General features: G+C 40.0%; 1 protein-coding gene across 1 annotated transcript in view; it reads left to right on the forward strand.

Annotated features, from left to right (window-relative positions):
- Positions 1–17,035, forward strand: part of NAIP (NLR family apoptosis inhibitory protein) — a 43,573-nt gene extending 26,538 nt beyond the window's left edge. Inside the window, 6 exon segments of the mRNA XM_088827744.1 lie at positions 100–1,643; positions 1,645–2,206; positions 10,834–10,986; positions 11,547–11,633; positions 13,820–13,984; positions 16,140–17,035. Coding sequence (XP_088683870.1) covers positions 100–1,643; positions 1,645–2,206; positions 10,834–10,986; positions 11,547–11,633; positions 13,820–13,984; positions 16,140–16,513 — 2,885 coding nt within the window. The 3' untranslated portion in view covers positions 16,514–17,035.
- The last annotated feature ends 1,283 nt before the right edge of the window (positions 17,036–18,318 follow it).

An 18,318-nucleotide genomic window follows, 5' to 3' on the forward strand; every position in this document is an offset into this window, starting at 1 on the left:
AGCATGGAGGCTTAACCACTAGACTGCCAGGGAAGTCCTGGATGTAGGGGATAATAGGAATATTTGTTTATAACTGTGCCTCCTTGCTTTTCTCCACAGAGGTGGCCCAGGGTGAAGCCCAGTGGTTTCAGGAGGCAGAGAGCCTGAGTGAGCGCCTGAGAAAAGTCTATACCAGTGCTCCTTTCTGCCACATGTCTTTGCTTGAGATCTCTTCCTGTCTAGCCACTGACCAGTGGCTGGACTGTGATCTGTCTTTTGCTTTAAAACACATCACCAATCCTGTGCAAGAGCCTGTGGTGTTGCCTGAAGTCTTTGCTAACTTGAACTCTGTCGTGTGTGTGGAGGGTGAAGCTGGGAGTGGAAAGACCATCCTCCTGAAGAAAATAGCTCTTCTGTGGGCATCAGGATGCTGTCCCTTGTTAAACAGGTTCTGGCTGGTCTTCTGTCTCTCTCTTGGCTCTACCAGACCGGAGCAGGGGCTGGCCAGTGTCATTCATGAGCAACTCCTAGAGACAAATGTATCTATTACTGAAATGGACCTAAGGAATATCATCCAACAGTTAAAGAACCAGGTGTTATTCCTTTTGGATGACTACAAAGAAATGTGCTCAGTCCCCCAAATCATAGCAAGGATGATTCAAAAAAAACATTTGTCAAGGACCTGCTTGTTGATCACTGTCCGTACAAATAGGACCAAGAACATCCGCCGATACCTAGATACAATCATAGAGATTAAGGCGTTTCCCTTCTATAATACTGTTTCTATATTACGGAAGCTCTTTCCAGGTGATTTGACCCGTCTGCGAAAGTTGATGGTTGACTTAGGAATGAGTCAAACTTGGCAGGAAATTCAGAAAACTCCCTTGTTTGTGTCTGCAGTGTGTGCTAGTTGGCTTCAGAATCGTTTTCATCGGTCCTTTGATAGTGTGGCAGTTTTCAAGTCCTATATGGAATGACTTTTCTCAAAGCACAAAACTGCAGCTGACCTTCTCAAAGCAACTGTGTCCTCCTGCGGTGGACTAGCCTTGAAAGGGTTTTTTTCATCTTGCTTTGAGTTTAGTGATGAGGACCTAATAGAAGCAGGGATTGATGAAGAGGAAGATCTAGCCATGTACCTGATGAGCAAATTCACAGCCCAGAGACTGAGGCCAGTCTATCAGTTTTTAAATCCTGCATTTCAAGAATTCCTTGCTGGAATGAGGCTGACTGAACTCCTGGATTCAGATAGGCAAGAAGACCAAGATTTGGGACTTCATTATTTGAAACAAATCAACTCAACCTTGATGGCTATCTGTCCCTATGCCAATTTTTTGAACTGTGTCTCCTGCCATCCTTCAACAAAGGCAGGGCCAAAAATTGTATCCCATTTGCTTCTTTTGGTGGATAATAAAGAGACACTGGAGAATATATCTGAAAACAATGACTACCTGAAGCATCATCCAGAAATTTCTGAGGTGATGCAGTGTTTCAGGTTGATATGGCAATTCTCTCTGCAAAATTACCTTTCACTGGCTTCAAAACATTTGCTAGCTCTGGCTGTAAAAATTGCGTATCAAAGCAACACTGTTGCTGCATGTTCTCCTTTCATTTTGCAATTCCTTCATGGGAGAACCCTGTGTTTGGATGTGCTTAAGTTACAGTATTTTTTTTGACCACCCAGAAAGCCTGTTATTGTTGAGGAGCATTCAGGTCTCCATAAGTGGAAATATATTTTTCAAAACAGATTTGCCCATGGAAAAAATTTTCGACAAATTCCAGGCACCGACTATAGATCAGGACTATGCTTCTGCATTTGAACTTGAGAGTGAATGGAAGCAGAGTTTAGTTGAAAAAGAGGAAAACATTAAGCATTTTCAGAATGTGAAACTCAATGCACCACCAGTCACCAGCACTGGCTATTGGAAACTTCCTTCAAAGCAATACAAGATTCCCCTTCTGGAAGTTCATGTGACTAATACCAATGCTGTGGATCAGGAAATGCTAAGGTTTCTAACAGAGGTTTTCTCAGCTGCACAGCACATTGAACTCCACTTGAACCACAGCAGGGGTTTTATTGAAAACATCCGCCCAGCTCTTGAGCAGTGCAAGGCCTCTTTCACCAAGTGCTGCATAAGCCAATGTGAGCTGAGTGCAATAGAACAGGAATTGCTTCTCACTCTAACTTCCCTAGAATCTCTTGAAGTCTCAGAGACAACCCATCTACAAGGTAAGCTTGAACCTATTTTAGATGACTATTAGGATGTGTACGTTCATCTTTTCACTCTTAGTTTTAAATGGATAAAAACTTTTGAAAGCATGAGACTGTAAATCCTTGCTGATTGGACAATTTAAATTGTACTAATTTATTTCTCTTAGTAATATGAGTTAGTGAAAAGCCTCCAAATAATAGAATGACTTTCAAATGCTGATATAAATAATAAAATGACTAATGAAGGCTCGTAGTAAACAAATGACTAGTTATTAGTTAAAGAATTATCTGTATGTAAATAATGCTTGAAAACTATTCTCCCCTCACCTGCTTCATGGGTGAAAGGGCTTGTACTCTGGGAAATAAAGTGGGAAGTAATACCTCCCAGTTATTTTTGTCTCCTTTCACTTGTCTAAGCAGTGTTTTAGAGTTTTTGGTGTAGACTGTATCATCTTTCATTAAATTTATTCCTAGGTACTTGTGTTTTTGATGCTCTTGTAAATGATACTAATTTTTTTCATTTCCTGATTGTTGCTGGTATGGGTTTGATTTTCAGCAGTTTGTTAAATGCCTAGAAGTGCTTTGCTTTGTATCTTATTTGAGGAACACTGAACATTTTTTGGATCTCTGTGTTGATATTTATCTTCAAAGTTAGAAAAATTTTGTTCATTTTTTTCAAATATTTTTATTAAGATAAAACACATTTTTCAGTATACAGTTTAGTGGCATTAAGCAGAATTAGAGTGCTGTGAACCATCGTCACTATTCACTTCCACAACCTTTTCATCATCCCAAACTTTGTGCCTATTAAACAACTCCTTCCTCTTCCCAGCCACTGAGGTCTCTGTGAATTTGTCTATTCTACTTCATATACATGAATCCATACAATATTTTGTCCTTTTGTGTCTGACTTCTTTCATTTAGCATGTTTTTAAGGTTCATCCATGTTGTAGCCTGTGTCAGAACTTCACTACTTTTATAGCTAGAATAATATTGCATTGTATGTATATATACAACGGCTTCCCTGGTGGCTCAGTGGCAAAGAATCCACCAGCCCATGTTAGAGACACGGGTTCTATCCCTGGGTTGAGAAGATCCCCTGGAGAAGAAAATGGCAGCCCACTCCAGTGTTCCTGCCTGGGAAATCCCATGGACAAAGGAACCTGGTAGGCTACGGTCCGTGGGGTCACAAAGAGTCAGACATGGCTTAGTGACTAAACAACAAATATATCATGCTCTGTTAAATCAATTCATCAGTTGATGGACACTTGCACTGTTTATTCTGGCTAAAGGTGCTGTGAACATGGATACACAAATGTTACTTTAAGACCCTGCTTTCAATTCTTTTTGATTTATACCTAGAAGTGAAATTATTGGATCATATTAATGATAGTAATTCTATTTTAATATTCAAGGAACCTCCAAAATGTTTTCCGCATAGGCTGCAGCATTTTACATCCCTGCAATGTACCAGGGTTCCAGTTTCTTCACATCCTCCAAGCTTTTTTTTGTTTTTTAAAAATCAGAGACTTCCTAACTAGTAGGTGTGAAATTGTATCTTATTGTGGTTTTGATTTTCATTTTCCTGATGACTAAAATGCTATTGAGCATCTTTTCATGTGTTTATTGGCTGTTAGTATATCTTTTTTGAAGAGAGTCTATTAAATCGTTTTGTCCATTTAAAACAATGGGAGTGTGGTTTATTTACCATGCTGTGTTAGTTTCTGGTGTACGGCACAGTGATTCAGATTGTGTGTGTGTGTGTATACACACATATGTATGTATATTTAAGATTCTTTTCCACTATAGATCATTACAAGATATTGAATATAGTTCCCTGTGCTGCACTGTGGGTACTTGTTTATTTTATACATAGTATGTATCTATTCATCTCAAACTCCTAATTTATTCCTCCCTCCTTCCTCTTTCCCCTTTGGTAACCATAAATTTATTTTCTATGTCAGTGAGTCTATTTCAGTTTTGTAAATAAGTTCATTTGCATTACTTTTTTAGAGCCCACGTATAAATGGTATCATATATTCTTTTTAATGTGATAATCTCTAGGTCCATCTGTGTAGCTGAAAATGTCATTATTTTATTCTTTTTTATGGCTGAGTAATATCTCATTGTGTGTATGTGTATCACATCTTTATCTAGTCATCCTTGATGGACATTTAGAGATATTTAGGTTGCTTTCATGACATGGTTATTATAAATAGTGCTGCTATGGATATTGGGGTGTATGTATCTTTTCAAATTAAGAGTTTTCTCTAGATGTGTGGCCAGGAGTGGGATTGCTGGATTGTAGCTCTATTTTTAGTTTTTTAGGGAACCTCCAGACTGTTCTCCCTAGTGGCTGTACCAATTCACATTCCCATCAACAGTATAGGAGGGTTCCCTTTTCTCTACATCCTCTCCAGCATTTATTGTCTGTAGACATTTTTTGTTTTGTTTGTTGTCTGTGTGTAGACTTTTTGATGACAGTCGTTCTGACCACTGTGAGGTGATGCCTCATTACAGCTTTGATCCGCATTTCTCCAGTGATCAGTGATTTTGAGCATCTTATGTGCTTGTTAGCTATCTGCATGTCTTCTTTAGAGAAATGTCTCTTGAGGTCTCTGCCCATTTTCAGATTGGGTTGTTTGTTCCTTTGCCCATTTTAAAAATTGTGTTGTCTTTTTGTTTTGAGTTAAATAAGTTCATTGTATAATTGTATATTCATAATGTGTTATGAATTGATGCTTTTGAACTGTGGTGTTGGAGAGGACTCTTGAGAGCCCCTTGGACTGCAAGGAGATCCAACCAGTCCATTCTAAAGGACATCAGTCCTGGGTGTTCATTGGAAGGACTGATGCTGAAGCTGAAACTCCAATACTTTGGCCACCTCATGCGAAGAGTTGACTCACTGGAAAAGACTCTGATGCTGGGAGGGATTGGGGGCAGGAGGAGATGGGGACGACAGAGAATGAGATGGCTGGATGGCATCACTGACTCAATGGAGGTGAGTTTGAGTGAACTCCGGGAGTTGGTGATGGAAAGGGAGGCCTGGCGGGCTGTGATTCATGGGGTCGCAAAGAATCTGAACTGAACTGAACTGAATGTGTTATGAATATATCAGTTCAGTTCAGTTGCTCAGTCATGTCCAACTCTTTGTGACCCCGTGGACTGCAGCACACCAGGCCTCCCTGTCCATCACCAACTCCCAGAGTTTACTCAAACTCATGTCCATCGAGTCAGTGATGCCATCCAACCATCTCATCTTCTGTTGTCCCCTTCTCCTCCTGCCTTCAATCTTTCCCAGCATCAGGGTCTTTTCCAATGAGTCAGTTCTTCGCATCAGATGGCCAAAGTATTGGAGTTTCAGCTTCAGCATCAGTCCTTCCAATAAATATTCAGGACTGATCTCCTTTAGGATGAACTGGTTGGATCTCCTTGCAGTCCAAGGGACTCTCAAGAGTCTTCTCCAACACTACAGTTCAAAAGCATCAATTCTTCTCTACTCAGCTTTCTTTATAGTCCTACTCTCACATCCATACATGACTACTGGAAAAACCATAGCCTTGACTAGACGGCTAGAGAAGCCCCAGCAAGATGGTAGTCACTGGAGCAGCGGCTGCGCGGCAGCTGTGTGGAGCCACTGGAGCAGCTCTGAGGAGATACCCCACATCCAAAAGCAAAGGAGAAGCCCCAGCAAGAGGATAGGAGGGGCGAAATCACGTTTAGAATCAAACCCCATTGCTCCATAAACACTCAAGAAGGCTCAAACAAACCTTGTGGGCACCTGCAACCCCATGGACTGCAGCACGCCAGAAGAGGAGAAGGGGATGACAGAGGATGAGGTGGCTGGATGACATCACTGACTCAATGGACATGAGTTTGAGTGAACTCCGGGAGTTGGCTATGGACAGGGAGGCCTGGCGTGCTGCAGCCCATGGGGTTACAAAGAGTTGGACATGACTGAGTGACTGAACTGAACTGAACTGACTGGACAGAACTTTGTTGGCAAAGTAATGTCTCTGCTTTTTAATATGCTGTCTAGGTTGGTCATAACTTTCCTTCCAAGGAGCAAGCCTCTTTTAATTTCACAGCTGCAGTCCCCATCTGCAGTGATTTTGGAGCCCCAGAAAATAAAGTCCCTCATTGTTTTCACTGTTTTTCCATCTATTTGCCATGAAGTGATGGGACTAGATGCCTTGGTCTTAGTTTTCTGAATGTTGAGTTTTAAGCCAACTTTTTCACTCTCCTGTTTCACTTTCATCAAGAGGCTCTTTAGTTCTTCTTCACTTTCTGCCATACGGGTGGTGTCATCTGCATATCTGAGGTTATTGATATTTCTCCTGGCAATCTTGATTCCAGCTTGTGCTTCATCCAGCCCAGCATTCCTCATGATGTACTCTGCATATAAGTTAAATAAGCAGGGTCACAATATACAGCCTTGATGTATTCCTTTCCTGATTTGGAACCAGTGTGTTGTTCCATGTCCAATTCTAATTGTTGCTTCCTGACCTGCATACAGATTTCTCAAGAGGCAGGTCAGGTGGTCTGGTATTCCCATCTCTTTCAGAATTTTCTGCAGTTTGTTGTGATCCACACAGTCAAATGCTTTGGCATAGTCATTAAAGCAGAAATAGATGTTTTCCTGGAACTCTCTTGCTTTTTTGATAATCCAACAGATGTTGGCAATTTGATCTCTGGTTCCTCTGCCTTTTCTGAATCCAACTTGAAATCTGGAAGTTCATAGTACACATACTGTTGAAGCCTGGCTTGGAGAATTTTGAGCATGACTTTACTAGCGTATGAGATGAGTGCAATTGTGTGGTAGTTTGAGCATTCTTTGGCATTGCCTTTCCTTGGGAAAGAATATATTCATTATATGAATATATAATTATATATATTATATAATCATAGTGTAATTACATATAATTTTTATTGGTATGTGGTGTATAAAATGTTTTCTCCTGTAGATTTCCCTTTTCACTGTCTTGGTAATGTCCTTCAATCTATAACGTTTCAAATTCCAACTAAGTCCAATTTGTCTATTTTTTTTTTTGTGCTACTGCTCTTGGTAGCATATCAAGAATCCACTGTCAAATCCAAAGTCATCTTTTCTTCTAAAGTATTATATGGTTTTAGCTCTTGAATTTAGGTTGTTGATTCATTTTGAGCTAATTTCATATATGGCGGTAGTCGAACTTCTTTTGCATGGAGAAATTCAGTTGTCTGAGCCCCATTCATTGAGATGGCTCATTTTCCTGAATTCAGAGCGTAGTATAGGACTTTTATATAGTAGATGAGAAATAAAATATTGCCTGCCATATCAGTAAACAAAGGATGTTATAGTCATCAGCAATTGCAGTTACACCCGTGAGAGTGAACCCCGAGGAAGCCCAGGAAGGAAACAAAGAATACCTATCATCTAGCAATGGCAACCCACTCCAGTGTTCTTGCCTGGAGAATCCCAGGGATGGGGGAGCCAGGTGGGCTTCCGTCTATGGGGTCACACAGAGTCGGACACGACTGAAGTGACTTAGCAGCAGCAGCAGCAGCAGCAGTTATTAGACTGCAGCCACCCCAAGGGTGCAGCTTGAGGAAACTCAGGATGGGAAAACAGGATACTGGCTCCAGATAGCGGGGTTGCATATCAAAGGAATGATTTCAGTGAGCCCAGACTCTTGCATCTTCGCATACATAGAAAAGCGCTAAATTCCTTGAGACATCTGGTTTTCTTTTATTGACAGTAATCTTTTGCCCTTTGTTGCAAAACTGCTTCCCCCTAATCTCCTTGGAGCAATTTTCTTAGGCTTACTTGAGATGTTGCCTCCCAGACTTGAAGTCCTAAGAAAGTCCACTGAATAAAATGATTCTCATACTTTTAGGTTGTGCATATATTTTTTTAGTCAACATACTAGTAAATGCTACAAAAAGCATTATTTTCATATATGTGCTTCCTAAAAAAAATGTCTTAATGGTATGTGAAAAGTTTTTGTTGTAGCTACGCATTCCGGGAAACAAACTCACTCAGAAGGACAATGCAGATAGTGGAGTGCAGTTTATTACACCGGCGGGCCCAAGGCAGAGTCTCCTCTTAGCCAAGGACCACAACCAACATTTGTGAAAATCTTTTATACCCCATGTGTACGTGTCTGAACCCACCACCCCAAATTCCTTGAGACTTACATAAACCAAGGAAAATACAATCCCAATAACCCCATCATTCACGTGCTATGTGCTCATGTGCTCAAACAGTCAAACAATTAGCCAATAATCAATAACCCTGAGGTTACACTCCGGTAGATACAGAAAATTTATGGCCTGTCTGGAGGAAGGGGTGATTAGTGTATGTTTTCTCTTAGGCGATGAGTAACCTAGATATGATCTTCAAGGTTTCCCTGTCTGGAGGGGGTCTTATCCATCTGTTATCGTTTTCACAGGCACTAAACACAGAGTTCAGAGTCCATTGGAAAGGTGGCTGAGCATGATCAGCATGAACAGGCCTAAGATGGAGTCCAGGCCCTATGAATACCTTCTTCATTTTCATTTGAAAATATGAAAATAGCTTGATGAATCAAAATGACAGTTTGAAAATTTCCATTTGGAACTCTTTAAATTAATAATAGGAAACTGTGTGCTGCCTTCTAGATCAACTCTTCCTTAGTTTGGACAAATTCTTGTGCCTGAAAGAACTGTCTGTGGATCTGCAACAAGATGTTTTTTCACTCATTTTTGAAGGATTACTAAATCTCCACCATATGGAGAAATTATTGATCCAAATTTCATCTAAGTGCAGTCCTTCCAAATTAGTAAGTGTGGCACTTTTGATTTACTTGCTTTTACATCATTTTGAAAAGCTACTTGGCCAATAATTAAGAGTTGAAGATCTGAGGGTGTAACCTATAAGCAAGGTAAATTGTGGGAACATCACTCATTGTTATTAAAAAAGCAGAGAGCTGTTTGTAACTGAGCCTTTACTGCTGCTGCTGCTGCTAAGTCACTTCAGTCGTACATGCTATGAATTATTCTAGCACTTTATAAATATTAACTCATTTAACCTTCATACCCATTCTACAAGGTAAAGTAATCATTTTACATAGGAAAATGGAGTTATAGAAATTAATTAATTTGCTAGAGGTCACCCAGAAAAGGATATGGATAATTTGCAATTCAAATACAGAAATTCTAACTCTTAAGTCTGAGCTCTTAAGCAGAGTATACTGCCTCTCCAAAAGTAGTGAAAGAGGAGAGTGAAAAGTTTGGCTTGAAGCTCAACATTCAGAAAACAAAGATCATGGCATCTGGTCCCATCACTTCATGGGAAATAGATGGGGAAACAGTGGAAACAGTGTCAGACTTTATTTTTTTGGGCTCCAAAATCACCGTGGATGCTGATTGCAACCATGAAATTAAAAGACGCTTACTCCTTGGAAGGAAAGTTATGACCAACCTAGATAGCACATTAAAAAGCAGAGACATTACTTTGCCAACAAAGGTCCGTCTAGTCAAGGCTATGGTTTTTCCAGTGGTCATGTATGGATGTGAGAGTTGGACTGTGAAGAAGGCTGATGGCCAAAGAATTGATGCTTTTGAACTGTGGTGCTGGAGAAGACTCTTGAGAGTCCCTTGGACTGCAAGGAGATCCAACCAGTCCATTCTAAAGGAGATCAATCCTGGGTGTTCATTGGAAGGACTGATGCTAAAGCTGAAACTCCAATACTTTGGCCACCTCATGTGATGAGTTGACTCTCTGGAAAAGACTCTGATGCTGGGAAAGGTTGGGGGCAGAAGGAGACGGGGACGACAGAGAATGAGATGGCTGGATGGCATCACCGACTCGATGGACATGGGTTTGGGTGAACTCCGGGAGTTGGTGATGGACAGGGAGGCCTAGCGTGCTGTGATTCATGGGGTCGCAAAGAGTCGGACACGACTGAGTGACTGAACTGAACTGAACTGAACTGAGAGTTCTCTTACTCTGTTTTCAAGTTGCTCTTACATTGACACTTAGCGATCTACTAGATCAGAAGGAAGGAAATCGGCTGATTAGTAGTAATCAGAAGCACTTCCCTGTTTCTCACCAGCCTGTTCTCTTGGTTAATGAAAAACCTGTGCAGCTGTCTTTCGATGTCGTTTAGCAAGGTGATGTGGGCATCATCAGCCCCTTAGTTTGACAAAGACTGAACACTGGAGACGGAGTGAAGAAAGGCAAATCTCGAGCGAACCGATGTGCAGCGCTGCGTGCAGAGACCTTGCAACTGGGGCTGGAAGTAGCAGTTTTCTTCTGTTTTCAGCAATTTTTTCATCAAATTTAGGTTTTGCCTCAGAGTTGTCACTGACTTTATGTTTCCTTGCTTAGTGTTTCTATAGTGTAAACGTCACGTGTAAACTAGAGACATTAGGATATTAAAGCTGAGTCAATGCCATTATTATATGGAGGAGAAAATGGATCCCCAGGGAGGGTCAGTAACAAGAGTTCACATAGCATATCAGTTAGTTCAGAACCTGAACCTAAGCCCGAGTCATTACCTCATGATGCCTTATTTTGATTCACTATTGCTGAAACAAATTAATAATTTTATTAATTTTATATGGTTAATTTAGATAGAACTTTTCAATCTCTGATTTCCGAAATCTGATATTTTATCTGACAGTCAGATTAGTTCAGAATTCTCCAAACCTTCAAGTTTTCCATCTGAAATGTAACAGCTTTTTGGATTTTGAATCTCTTGTGACTGCACTTGCTTCCCGCAAGAAACTTGAAGAAATTAAGTTTTCTGGACAGTTTTTTGAAGCCAACCCATTTGGTAATTACATTTTATAATTGTAAAATTTTGGTTTAAGATGCTTTTGTGGACAGAATCATTTTTTAACAGTCAAATTTTAAAACATGCATTGGATGGCAGAGAACAAAACCATTGCAATAGATATCTGATCGAAAATGAATTTTCAAATAAGGTATATTTGTTTCCTTAATAGATAGATGTTTAAACATTTCTAGTTATGAGAACTGTTTCCTGAGTAAAGATTTGTGTTATCTGCTTAAGTCATACTCATCAATTCAATCTGAATTATAGTAATTTCTGTCACTTTTGAAATACTCTTTGCTGTGCTTAGTCGCCCAGTCATGTCCGACTCTTTGTGACCCCACGGGCTGCAGCCTGCCAAGCTCCTCTGTCCATGGAGGTTCTCCAGGCAAGAATACAGGAGCAGGTTGCCATGCCCTCCTTCCAGGGATCTTTTCAACCTAGGGATCACAGATTTCCCACATTGCAGGCAGATTCTTTACCAACTGAGCTATTAGGGAATACTTTTTGGTGTCAGAAATGTAGCTGACATAACTAAATTTTAATTTTCCCTTTTACAGTCATTGTTTTGCCAAATTTTATTTCTCTGAAGATATTAAACCTTGGGCTCCAATATATTCCAGATAAGGAAACAGCTGAAAAATTTGGTATGTTTATAACATAGTGCCTTTTACTTACTCTTGATTCTTTCCTTCCACAAAATCCTTCTATTTTGCATTAGCTATAATAAATTACAATATGTTTTAGCTGTCCTTGGTCATTAGGAGGGAGGGATAGTGCTGCTCAACTTTTACCCTCCAAATGCCTTGATTTCACTTGATGTCTTTCAAAGCAATGTTCTTAAAGAAATTCATTTCTTAGAATATTTGTTATCAGTTCAGTTGCTCAGTCGTGTCCGACTCTTTGCGACCCCATGAATCACAGCACGCCAGGCCTCCCTGTCCATCACCAACTCCCGAAGTTCACTCAAACTCATGTCCATCGAGTCGGTGATGCCATCCAGCCATCTCATCCTCTGTCGTCCCCGTCTCCTCCTGCCCCCAATCCTTCCCAGCATCAGAGTCTTTTCAAATGAGTCAGCTCTTTGCATCAGGTGGCCAATGTATTGGAGTTTCAGCTTCAACATTAGTCCTTCCAACGAACAACCAGAGCACTATGCAATTTCATTGCCAGGTATCCATCCCAAACAAGTTAAATGCCTGTTGTTTCAAAGTTTTCCAGAATATAGGGAAAACTACCTTTTAAGGTTATGAACACTCTATGTGAACACCTAGACTTAACAAAATGTTAACTATAGAAACCACCTTTTCAACTTACTTTTTTATGATTGTAATAACAATGTACGCTCTAGGAAAATTTCTAACAGGTCTTAGAAGATAAGCATATTTTAAAAAATTAAGAATTTTTTTAAACAAAAATGTTTCTGAATTGGACAGCCTTCACTCTAGCAGATAGAAGGGAGCTCTGAGGAGCTGTACAAAATGAAAGACTTTTATAGGCAGAAGGGAGCACTGACAAGTGATTTAAAGTAGGCAAAAATGCCTGTCAGTCATCGCTAGGTTACTTTCCTTTAGGCGATGGGGATGGCAGATGCTGATCAGTCCATTCCTGATGGACTTGTTTAAGATTCCATTTCAGGGGGAGCCAGAACTGTAATCAGAGTCATGGTTTGGTGACGTGGAGCTTGTTGTCTTATTTTTAACACAGGAAAATATAAGGATAATCAGTAGAGATGGGAAGCATACAGCAGTAGTGCTATCAAACTTCAGCACACTTAAGGAGTACCTGGATCTCTTCCTTTTCCTTTGTCCATCTTTTGGAGGCAGCTGTGTGTGTAGGGGAGCTGCATGGGGGCTGGGGCCACAGAGGCCAGATCAGGGGCCAAGGGGGTGACCATTTTCTTCTCCAGGGGGTCTTCCCCGACCCAGGGATTGAACCTGCACTGCAGGCAGATTCTTTACTGTATGAGCCAACAGGGAAGCCCACAAATATTGAAAGGGGAGGCTAGAAGGAACTTTGAGGTCTTACATTAGAATTGGAAATACTGGTGTGGACTCGTGGTTTTTAACCGAGATAGGTAGATGTGGGCATATCTGTATATCTCACAATACATACGTGTATATACATCTCTCAGCTCAGTCAACAGAGAGACTCAAAAGTACCCGAGTAGTAATGAGCATACCAACTCCCCAGATCTTGACTTCTAAATACTGGCCTCCCTAAAAGGAACCAGGGTCTGTGGAAAAACTGCTGATGTAAGAACTGGGACAGCGAAAGGAAAAGCCTGCTACATTGTTTTATGCTAGAAAGTGTTCAAAACATGTCCAGGTATGAGGCCGCAGAAGTAGAGAACTTTCTGGGGATCAAGTGATCTAAACTGTATCATGCTCAGGAGGGATCAAAGTGAAAAGGCAAGTTATGAGAGTGGTGGATTGTGAGGTTAGTGCTAGAAATTGCTGAGGATGACAGCATCACAGAAAGGAAGGGCTAAAAGCATCGAGGAGCTAGTATTAATAGAAAGAGTCCAGTAGAAGCTTTGGTCTGAAAGAGGAAATAGTTGGGAATTCTGATGGTCCAGTGGTTTAAAAAAAAAGGAAATGGGGATGTGAAGTCCATTCTGAACTTCTGGACTTCAGGGCAGGAGGCTGACTGGGGAAGGAAGGAGGATTGGATGTCTAGTGGCAGCAATGAAGATCAAGGTGTAGGCTGGCCCTTTTCTCCAGCCTCTGTGCTACATGAAACCTCCTAGAATTTACAGGATTTTGATGCTTTGGATTACAGTTATTTAGGAACACAGAACATAGTTTTTTTTTTTTTTGTCTCTTCTGATTAGCCTACGCTTTAGGTTCTTTAAATAACCTGGAAGAATTGATCCTTCCCACTGGGGATGGGATTCATCAAATGGCCAAACTGATCGTCCAGCAGTGTCAGCATCTTCAGTGTCTCCAAGTTCTCCAGTTTTTCCAGACTTTGGATGATGGCAGCGTGGTGGAAATTGGTGAGCAACCCTCAGATAAACTCAGCTCACATGAAAGCCAGTGGTACTACTCAAGCTTTCTGCTGCAAAATGTCTATAAAAACATTTTCCTCTCTAAAAATGTTCAACCCATTTCCCACTTCCTCATTTTCTCTATCATAATGCTCCCTCTAATGTTCTGTGGATTTTTGGTTCATTCTCGTCAGATTTGGGAGTAAAAGACAGCCTCCTGTTTGAGACTATACAAACCTTCAAGTCCACTCTTAACCCGCAGTGTTTCAGACAGCTGGCCACATACCGTCCGTATATTCCTTTTTATCCGTCAGTTCAGTCACTCAGTCGCATCCAACTGTTTGTGAACCCATGAACTGCAGCACTCCAGACCTCCCTGTCCATCGCCAACTCCCGGAGTTCACTCAAACTCATGTCCATTGAGTCGGTGATGCCATCCAACCATCTCATCCTCTGTTGTCCCCTTTCTCCTCCAGCCTTCAATCTTTCCCAGCATCAGGGTCTTTTCCAGTGAGACAGTTCTTTGAATCAGGTGGCCAATGTATTGGAGTTTCAGCTTCAGCATCAGTCCTTCCAATGAATATTCAGGACTGATTTCCTTTAGGATGGACTGGCTGGATCTCCTTGCAGTCCAAGGGACTCTCAAGAGTCTTCTCTAGCACCACATTTCAAAAGCATCAGTTCTTTGATGCTCAGCTTTAAGGTCCAACTCTCACATCCATACATGACCACTGGAAAAACCATAACTTTGACTAGATGGACCTTTGTTGGCAAAGTAATGTCTCTGCTTTTTAATATGCTGTCTAGGTTGGTCATAACTTTTCTTCCAAGGAGCAAGCGTCTTTTAATTTCATGGCTGCAGTCCCCATCTGCAGTGATTTTGGAGCCCAAAAAATAAAGCGTCTCACTGTTTCCATTGTTTCCCCATCTATTCGCCATGAAGTGATGGGACTGGATGCCATGATCTTAGTTTTCTGAATGTTGAGTTTAAAGCCAACTTTTTCACTCTCCTGTTTCACTTTCAAGAGGCTCTTTAGTTCTTCTTTGCTTTCTGCCATAAGGGTGGTGTCATCTGCATCTAAGGTTATTGATATTTCTTCTGGCAATCTTAATTCCAGCTTGTGCTTCATCCAGCCCAGCATATACTTTTTTTAAATTTTTTTATTAAAAAAAATGTTTTTAATAAATGGTACAAAGCACAATGCCAAAAACATTAACAGTTAAAATTTCACCAAATGAAAAAATACTATAGAATACACAGTTGTAAAAAGCTACATTATTTTACAACTGCCTCAAGCTGCAAAAAAAAAAAAACCCAATGCCATACCTAAGTTATTCCTCTCAATTTTTTTTAAAATTGAAAATTAATACACATAAAGAAAAGTACAAAATCGTAAGTATACAGCTTAATGGATTTTCAAGTGAACATACTTCAGTCTTGTTACTTATACTTGGGTAACAATTACTCATTAGATTACAATAAGATTTTTACTTACAGAAGCTTCCTTTGGGTCCCTTCTGACACTACAGTCCCCCTCCTTCTCAAAGGTGACCACTATACTGTTTTCTTTCACCATAGATTAATTTTACTTGTTTTGAAAATGTCATGGAATCCTACACAGTATGTTCTCCTGTGGCTTTTTCCCTACACATTTTTCATTTATCTCTGCTTTTACCTCTGTTATCCCCTGGTACTTTCTTTGGATATAATTTGCTTTTTATTTTTGTTCTAAATTCATTCTTTCTTCTTTCATTCCTTTTAATATCCTAATGTCCTGAGGTGGATAGTTAGAGTACTGACTTTGGCTTTACCTCTCTCTCACAAGTTTTAGTGTCATATTTTCATTCACTTCAAAATATTTTCTAATTTTAGTTGTTCATTTTTTTGCCACACCAGTTATTTAGAGATGTATCACTTTTAATCTATGTTCTTATATTTAAAGTGTGTCTCTTGTAAAACTAGCTTAAAAAAATGTAATTAATCTTTACTACTTCAATTAGAAGTAGATCTAATGTATTATTTATATATTTTTATTAAAATTGGGCATTTTCTATTTTAAGTGATGGTGGGAGCAGAGGTAGGTTCCCACAATCTAGCCTAGCAGTATTAACACTGAAGACACTATGATTCTGTTCTCATAATATTTTGCTTTTATATTTATAGCCAAGGTAGCAATCAACAGGGGTTTCCAGAAACTCAAGCATCTTAATTTTTCACTCAACCACAAGATTACAGAGGAAGGCTACAGAAACTTCTTTCAGACACTGGACAACCTGCCCAACTTGCAAGAGTTAACTGTTTCCAGGCACTTCAAAGAATGTATCAAAGTTCAGGCCACAACAGTCAAGTCTTTGAGTCAATGTGTGTTAAGGCTGCCAAGCCTCATGAAACTTAACATGTTAAGTTGGCTCCTGGATGCAGAAGACATCACACTGCTTACTGCCACGATTAAAAAGCACCCTCAGTCTAAACATTTCACCCTTTCCTGGAAATGGATACTGCCATTCTCGCCAATCATTCAGGAACCTATTAGCTAAAATCTACTAAATGAAGAAAATTTTTGTCAATAATATCTGTTGGATAAAATTTTGGATAATGTTAATTATCCAAAAACTTTTTATTAAATGCTGCATACAGAATAAAATGCATAAAGCATGTAATACAAAAAATCCCAGCCTTCTTACCCATTACTGAGCTTAAGAAACAGAGTATTACCAGTGACTTTGGAGTCCCTAAATGATCCTCCCGTCAAAGATCAGAACTTTAATCAAATTCACACATCCAACTCTTCATTACGCAGGTCATATAGGGCTTTCAGGCTAACTACAGTGAACAGTAACAAGGCCACAGGGAGGGGTGGGGAGAATGGTGTATTCATCGTATGAAAGGAGTATTCAAGTTATCACACATAGGTGCAACAAAAAACATTCCTTAATCCTTGTAGCATCTGTTTTTGTACATTTAATTTAGTGTGGCAGGGCTTATGTATACCTTCCTTTTATCCATTGCAGAAGAAATAAGATTTAGGGCCTCGTATTCTAGAGGCCTTTGGTTCAGTGCTTATTATAGAGCAGAAAGTATAGAATAGTTTTTAAGAACATTGAGTATCAGTGTTTTTTTAGATGTTTGAGAATCCACTTATAATGGCCTTAAAATCTTATGTATCCACTTTGCTGAAGAACATACTTTGTCAGAGACTTTATATTGTTCAAGGTATTACATCTGATGTTGATGTCTACATCTGTGCCTGTGTCCAAATTTTCACTATTAGTTAATCAACAGAGATTTTTATTTTTTTGGCCACACCACTCTGCGTATGGGATCTTAGTTCCCCAACCAGGGATCAAATCCGTGTCCCCTATAATGGAAGTGCAGAATCCTAACCACTGGACCACCAAGGAACTCACCCAGAAGCCTCTTCTTATGCATCTGATCACACAATACCTTTGGATCAAAAACTTTCCAATGAATTCCGAGCTCCAAGAAATGCTGAAGACGTTGCAATGTAGATACATACGACCTGACCCCTGGCTACCTCTCTCTTACCTCCATTTCTTTCATCTCTCCTTACTTACTTCCGCTCCAGCCAAGCTGGTTTCTTTGCTGTTCCCTGAACATGGTACACTCTTGTCTAAGGGCCTCTGCACCTGTCATTTTGCTTGGGAAGTTCTTTCTCTACATATGTGAGTGGCTTTCATTTTCTTTGGATCTCTATTCAAATGTCACCTCAGTTAGGAGTTCCCTTTTTTAAAAAGTGTCCTGCTTCCAATCCCCAGCTGCCCAACCCCCTTTCCTGTTTCCCTTTTCTCTATGACATGAATCACTATGTGCTACCTTATGAATTTCACTTGTTTACTAGCTAGTTCCCACAACTGTAAGCAGGAACATTCATCTGTGTTGTTCCCAAGAACGTAGAAGAGTGCCTCACACAAAGTCAAATAACTATGCTGAAATAAATGACTTTCCTGAACCTACAACTACTCTCCAACCGTATTAGGTATTAAAGAAGGTAATATCCAAAGCTCTTAGAAAGCAAGTAAGTTACCATCATAACTAAATGTAACCTGGCACATTTTAGGCAATATATTAGCTGCTTGTCATGAAAAATGATGAAACTCTACTTACCCTGTACAAAAAATTCTGTAAAGCTTACTTATCAATCACTTGGATATTCACTTATTTATTCAATAAACACTAATATGCTAGGCACATGTAGTTTGCCCAAGCAAAACTTCCGAAAGAAAAACAGCTAAATGGACTAGGGAGAATCTCAGGCTATGGATACCAATGCCTGCAGTTCAGTTCAGTTCAGGTCAGTCCATTCTAAAGGAGACCAATGCCT

Source organism: Moschus berezovskii, chromosome 18 (genome assembly GCF_049115385.1).
Source record: "Moschus berezovskii isolate FMDL1 chromosome 18, NW_MosBer_1.0, whole genome shotgun sequence".
Classification (NCBI taxonomy): Eukaryota; Metazoa; Chordata; class Mammalia; order Artiodactyla; family Moschidae; genus Moschus; species Moschus berezovskii.